At 36.1% G+C, this 7803-nt stretch overlaps 1 protein-coding gene across 1 annotated transcript in view; it reads right to left on the reverse strand.

The window, feature by feature from the left end:
• LRIT2 (leucine rich repeat, Ig-like and transmembrane domains 2) overlaps positions 1-1887 on the reverse strand; it is an 8774-nt gene extending 6887 nt beyond the window's left edge. Inside the window, exon 1 of the mRNA XM_072423844.1 lies at positions 1747-1887. Within this exon, the coding sequence (XP_072279945.1) occupies positions 1747-1856 (110 nt within the window). The 5' untranslated portion in view covers positions 1857-1887. The remainder of the gene's footprint in view (positions 1-1746) is intronic.
• Positions 1888-7803: the final 5916 nt, after the last annotated feature.

The following is a 7803-nucleotide window of genomic DNA, read 5'->3' on the forward strand; positions in this document are numbered from 1 at the left end:
CCCCCCCCCCCCCCCATTCCTCACTAGTCCTGTTTCACTAAAAAGGGTTGCAAATGACAGATACAATGTACAGAGCGCTGTTGGCACTATATAAATCCTTTTTAATAATATTAGTAATAAAGTCAATGAATATAGGTCTAGGACAGTGAATTCAGCATGACAGGTTCAAGGCTTGCTTCATCTAAAGCCAACAAGAAATTATAGACCTCACAGTTGTATCATACAAGCTATAATCAAATGTTTTCTTCATGATGTCTTCAAATCAGAATTAAATAAGCACCTTGGTTTCCCAGGATGTGTTGGTTTTCTGATATACAGAGTCTTCTTTGGATATAAAAGGGCCAAGCACTCAAACCCTCTAACTTCCTAAGCCTTTCCATTGGGTGGTAATACTGTAATAGGTTAACGGTAAATTACAGAATGTGACAGGGGAGGTGCTAGATGCTCATCCTTTCTATTCTCAGCCCAGACACTCTTCCAAGGCTTTTGAATCTAGACAGAGTGCCTTGTCTTTAATGCCCTGTGATGAACTTGAATAAATGAAAAAAGTTATTGGTGGTTACACTTTACTATAAGAACTTCATTTCAGGATCTTATCTAATATTTCATTGTAACCAATGTTTTTATTAAAAAATGACAAATAGGGAATGTGCAAAGGTGCACTAAATGACTATAGTGTGTAAAAGGTAAATATTTATACTATGACCTGAATATAATCGTCTTTCAGAAACAGAAATGTGAAAATTTCAGTAAATCTGCCTAAAATATCAAATCTCAACTTCAGTCAGACAGCTGAAATGAAGACCTTATAGTAAAGTGTGATTACCAATACCTTGTTTCATATATGTAGACTGTTTTACCTGACAAAGAATTGGCATTTCTGTTCATCCAAACATAAAATGTTTTGTCATACAGCACAGTCTTGTCTGGCAGGGAGTAGACCTGATCTTTTTTTTTCTGTTTTAGGCCACTTCCCCTCCCCTACCCTGTGAATAGAAGGTGAATGGGAATGGACAGTAATGAGCTTATCTCCCTGTCATTCACTGTAGCACACGTAATTGCCTTTTTGTGGTTGTTGGAAACAGTGTTGTCAAAGGATAAGCAGTGTACACACGTTTGAGCTTCTCAAATTAAGCTGCAATATTACCAATTGCATGTACCTTTAAACAATAATCTATAGATTGCAATAATCTTAAGGTTTATTTTTAATTACTAAGCTAGGTGAAAATTACCTTTGCAATGTAAATATGCTCTACTCATTTAGTAAAATAATTTAATTAAGTAAGGTAAAAAATTTAGTGACATTTTAGAATAGAAAAACCCATTTATTAACCTGATAAAGTATGTGTGTACGTATATGTGCGTATGTGTGTGTGTGTATATATATATATATATATAAGGATATATATATATATATATAGAATAGAATATAGAATATATATATATAGTATAGAGAGAGAGAGAATGTTTAATTTTCTACTGGTAAACCATGCCCAATATTGAATTCCTTATGTATCTGGCTTGTATTAACTTGTATAATATAGTTACTGAACTTTGACTACGCAGCATCTACTTTCATCAACATATGCATAAAAATATAGGGAAAAAATATAAGTCTCTTCCCTATTACCTACTAAAGTATTACAAAGTAAAAACAATGTAAGTATGTCATATTATTGGTAATTTCAGGTTAATAAATGTAATGTAAAAAAAAATTACACTTAGAACTGTTTATATTTGACTTACCGGCCAAACGTGTCATCCGAACAGGAACATCCGATAACACAAGATGGAGATACCAAGCCAAGCCTGGAGGAGAAGAACAGTAAGAGAAAAGCATGCCAAGCTGCATCCATATTCTTTCTTTGGTAAATACTCTTCTTTTATTCTGAGAGATCTGCAGCCAGGTTCCAAATAGCAAATCCTATTAGCAATAATCTTCTTTGAACCTGTGCTAGTGGTTGTTGAAGAGAGTAAAGCAAATTGAAGTGCTCATGCAGAGTTCTAGTTATTTGTGTAATTGTGTAATTGGTCTATTATTAGAGGAACGCTGCAAGTTTTCTTTTAGCTTATTGACCTGTTGACAATCAAAATTTTGTGTTTGCTTAAGTAGTTTTTATAGAGCATCCCCTACATTTCCACCCTATATCAACCATAACATATAGTTTGATATTTCTCTGTGAAAAGATGCGTGTCCAGCTTATTAGGCTGTTATAGATGCTTTTTATGAGACTTGATTTTTGACTGAAATATATACATTTTCAGTGACAGAGGATAAAGGTGTCATCCATGTAACTTGATAGAAGGAACAGGAAGAACAGGAAGTACAGGAAGTGAAGGTAACTCTCTTACATCCATGTTAGGTAGGGTTATGTTAGAAGGCAACCATATGCAAAATAAAAAATTAATTTATCATTTTTTTTAAATCACAACAATGGTTATTCTATTATCATTAAAGTTTTGTGGAGGTTCTGAAGCTATGTACACATGTGAGATGATTCTTGCCTGATACGAATTGGCAGGCTCATCTCGGACAAGAATCCAACGTGACTCCAACGTATACAGTGGTCATTATCCTGAGAGATCCATGAGAACGACCACTGTACAAGTCAATGAGGAAGAGCACAGCGGGGTGCCGCTCGCTTATTCTCCCCCCTCCATGTAACAGAACAGTGCTGTGTTTACAGTACTCGTTCATCCTTCTCTTACTGTTTAGACACAAAAAATGCACGTGTAGGCAGCCTTACTCTTTGCTGATTGGGTGTAATATGTAGAGACATCTTTGTTTGATGATGAGTGACAGACTTCTATATGTCTTTAGTTGTGTCTTCATGAAGTAAACTATTAGAAGGATCTCCATTTGCTCTCTGTCTAGTAAACACAACTGGAAATAAGATAAAATCTCTTCAAATCACCACCACAAATTATTAGAGTGACTCTTTCTCAGTATGGTCACAGAGAGCATTAAAAACTGGTCTTTTTTTCTTATTTGAAACTTAAAAATAGTTTTGGCTTTAGATACCTTTTAAATTAAGGTCAAGTGTTTGCACATGGAAAATCAAGGACAACTCTATCATGTGCAACAATCATTACATATTTGCTCTGCACTGCAGTGAGTTGGAAATTAATCAGATGTCCATCAGATGCGAACAGAGACACTTTGTGGATAGTCACAAAAAGGTCAGAGAGCAGAAAAGTGGAACCTCCTTCTAAAAAGAGGTAGATAGAGCCATCCTGAAAACACCAATTTGTCTGGCGTTGAGGGTATCTTTACAGAACTTTATGCATGGTGGATCAGAAATTATTTGAAGATAAGTAATCAAAAAAAGTATGTGGAAGTCATGTGATTTTTTAAATTGCACCTGAAACAATGAAGCAGGGAAAAGTTGCAGTACAGAATTTGCCATAAGCAATGTAAAAAAAAAAAACTTTACAGTTCATCAGTTTAGAGTTTTATGGAGTCCTCGAACTAGTTTTCTTACTCGTGCATGAGCAATTATTACTATAATGCAAATAGGGCCCATAATAATTGTTATGTGTTGTTTTTATTGTTTCATGTTTTTATTTGTTTGGTTTTGCCAAAAAACTGAAGTACACCTTTTCTGGCAACGTAACCTGCATTGATCAATAGACCAAAATAACTTTTACCTACCAAGCTGCCACCAAACCTTTACATTTTCCCCTTGAGTGTTAGAATCTAGGATAAGTGAGCTTTCAAACCCTCCCTCCACCCAGCTCATCTTATTTTTCACTGCTACTATGTCAACAGGTAAATCTATCCCTTTAGTACAGAGCCACATATATATGCACATCTACATCAAAAGTGACATTCAGGAATACGAAAGTGTGGCAGCGGAGACAGAAGAGCAAGGTAATTGTAATTTTGTTTGGTTTAAAAAATGTGAAATTTTTTTGGCGATATTTTTATTTTATTTTTTAATACATGTGGCTACATTGCATGCTTCATTTAAAATGTTTTCCTTTGTAGCCACCACATTGCAGTGAATGGAGAGCTGAGACTAAAAGTGTAATTGATCACACACATTCAGTTCCTTCTGCATGTCCTCTATCTTCTGTGCAAGATAAAAGGCATGCAATGCAACACAATGATTCATGGGACAATATAGGTTTCCTACAGACAGGAAGCTGAGATGTGCTGCTGTACTTTAATGGTAATATTTGATTGTGTTTGTTCCTCTTGTCTCTCTTAATGTGATGACTATGACTTCCCCATTAAGTTTAAGGTAAAATGCCTCCTTTGGAGATCCTGGGAATTGCTGAATATTCCAAATGGTGTTAAATGGCACTCCAGCACAGAGCAGGAGTGTCCTCCCATAAGTTTTGGGATATGTGATAATTAGAATCTTTCCAAGATCCCTTACATTTTTTTACTGTGACATCCAGATGACTGTGGTATTGTTCATCAATGGCTGCCTAAGAAATCTTTTCATTACAGATTTTACTTTAGTGTATGTATGGGAGGAGGGAGAGTGTTTTCAGAAATAATTCCCCATGTTCATTTAAGATGCAATGCGTGTCAGTCAAAATGATGAGAATCTTTTTTCTCAAACACTTACTTCCCAATCTTCGTATTATTCTGAAATGCGCACCTAAACCGTGTAATAACAATTTGGTTGTCCAAATACTTAATGCATTGCTGTGACAGCTAATGAGCTATGTAATTATATATAAAATAATATAATGATATGTTCCGACAGTTCCAAAATGTTGCATTTTTTGGGGTAAATTTGATTAGAGATGCCTCCCAGTTGCACAGTTTTCAGTCAATTAGGGTAAATGCAAACATGCAGTGAACACCTCTGTTTACCAGTTCAATGCACCTAGTGTCAATTGCTTAATGCCCAGGAGTGGTAACAGGTGGTACCTACCAGACTTTTCCAGGAGTTTGTGCAGTTTATTTTTACTTATTTATTTTACTTTTATTTTTGTCACATAGACATAAAACCACTTTTTACTGCTTTTATGCAAGCATTTTTAGGCACTTGCAGTAATTTAAAGCAGTTTTACCTCTTTTCCCATTTCCCATGTCTCAAACTGAATAAAAGCACTTGCAAACCCTTTAAATGTTTGAAAATGTAGCAAAATGTGGCAATGTTCACCTATTCACTGAATAATTGAAATCTAACAGCAACAATTAGGTCTGTCAGTGTTCCATCAGGAATCTTGTTACAATAATCATTTCCTCTTCAATCCTATTCTGTAAAAACTCCAAAAAGATTGTATTTTCTACCACTTTGTATACCAAAATTTGGAGAGGTCTACGTACAGACCTCATTGTTGCAAAACATACTGATGACTGTGTTACAGATATATTTGCTATTGTTACAGACATATGAGCCTAATCTCAAGGCAACTTTTCTCTCCTCCTTGATCCTTCCTATTTGCTTCCTATTTGTCTGAACGCTCCTTTCAGGTTTCTTTCAATGGTAATTCCTTCTCTCCATCTCTCCTCCCTGTTGGTGTTCCCCAAGGCTCAGTCCTTGGACTGGTTCTCTTTTCTCTGTACACCTCCTCTCTCGGTAGTCTCATGTCCACCTTTGGCTTACAGTACCATCTGTATGCTGATGACACTCAAATATATCTGTCCACCCCTGACTTGTCTCCCTCAGTTCTTGATAAGGTCTTATGCTGCCTGTCAGCCATATCATCATGGATGTCTGACCGATTTTTAAAACTCAACCTGGATAAAACAGAACTCATCATCTTCCCCCCTCAAATTCCAAATCTCCCCAACATATTTCTAACTGTTAACATGACCTACAACTGACTTCCTCACTCATAACCTCATCACACGCACAGCTCCAAGACTTTTCTAGAGATGCCCCAACTTTCTGGAATAGTCTTTCTCATTCTATTCAGCTTGCTCCTACTTTCTGCTCATTTAGAGCTCTCAAAACCCCTATTTTCAAACTTGCCTATCCATCTTTTTCTGTCTTTTGAAACCGTCACTACCCACTCCTACATATCTCCCATCCTATTGTGTGTAAATTCCCCCACCTACTAGATTGTAAGCTTTTGGGGACAGGGTCCTCTCCTCCTGTGTCACTGTCTGTATTCGTCTGTCATTTGCAACACCTATTTAATGTACAGCGCTGCGTAATATGTTGGCGCTATATAAATCCTGTTAATTAATAATAATAATAATAATAATAATTATTATAATATTTCTAAGCTTCTGAATGTTCCAGTAGGAACATTCAGAAGCTTGAATGGCCCTGCACATCACTCAAAAAACACATACCAACAGTGAATTTTGTAGGTGGGAACATCATGGTGTGGGGCTGTTTTTCAGCATATGAACACAAACATCATATAATTGAAGGATGGATGAATGGGGAAATGTACCAGGACATTGATAAGAATCTGTTGCCGTCTACCAGGATGGTGATGATGAGGGTGGACATTTCAGAAAGAAAACTCTCAATTGGTTTCAGAAAATAGGAATGGCTCTGTCAAATAAATTGAAAATCTATGTAAAGAACTAAAGATCAGGGTTCGTAGAAGATGCTCCCTGTAACCTTCAAGATTCGATTGTGTGGAAGAATGGGTCAAAATCACACCCGAGCAATGCATGCGAATAGTTTCTTCACACAGGAGGTGTCTTGAAGCTGTCCGTACCAATCCAGTTTTCTATTAAGTATTAAATACATTTCACTAAACATGTTTAAAACTTATTCCCTGTTCCATTTCCATTGATTTCTTGTTATTGTCTTGGTTTTGTTTTATGTGTGTATTTCTAGGGTTGTTACTGACATCTGGTGTAAATATCATGTCAAAAGCCTCATAAGAAATATAGACAGATGTACAGATATTTCTGTAGTTACAATCTGCATGCAATATTTTCAAGACCTTTTACACCATATTGTTTTGTTGTTAAGTTTCTTAGATATCGCCTTTCCATTCTTAAATGCCTTCCTTCTCATTCTTCATCCCCCAGCTCTCCATATATTTGTACAATGCAATGCCTTGCACAATAAATTTTTTCTAAACAAATTGACCATTATCTAAGACTTGCGCTAAACTGGGATGGTTGTGTATGTGCTCACATGGGTTCATCGCTAGGTTTGTATCTGCATACTGTTTAACTTTTTATGCATTTTGTAGACTTTCTTTGAACTTTCTTTCATTGCCTTCCAAACCAGGCCATAGAGAAAAAGTGTGCTGTGTTCTTTAAATACAAAAGCCCCTAGTGGTCCATGATAGCCACCTATATAAAGGATCCTTTGCTGACTATTGCAACCAGGTAAAGGAGAATTCATGGGTTTTTATGGATTACTGTACATGGCACGTTGTTTTGTACAACATACATAAGGCTGTAAATCATTGGAGTCCATAAGCCATAAGTCACTGATTTGGAGCTTCTTTCTGTACTGCCAAGCCCTCCATGACAACACGAATGTTTAGGAGGTGAATGAGACAAGCTAACATTTACATTATACAAAAATGATACTGCATTGTAACCAGTAACAGCTATCCTGTTAAATGATATAGGTCAGTAAAGGTTATATGTTCAATACTCGATTCCTCACTTATTCTTTTTTTGTTTTTTTTTTATGTTTTTTTTGAGCTGGGTCTAAAGGAGTTATACATCCACACATCTAGTATTCTACCTATTCACAATATTCATCAGTTGGTGAGAATAATAATAATGATGATAATGACTGTAAGAGTAGTTGTCACTGTAAATGTAATTCTCATGGATTTAAACACTAAACCCCTTGGGAAATAGTGTCCTTTGTCTCCCTCTTGTGTACACCAATGGGAATAAAGAGATATAAACGT

The sequence above is a fragment of the Pyxicephalus adspersus genome, chromosome 10 (genome assembly GCF_032062135.1).
Source record: "Pyxicephalus adspersus chromosome 10, UCB_Pads_2.0, whole genome shotgun sequence".
NCBI lineage: Eukaryota > Metazoa > Chordata > Amphibia > Anura > Pyxicephalidae > Pyxicephalus > Pyxicephalus adspersus.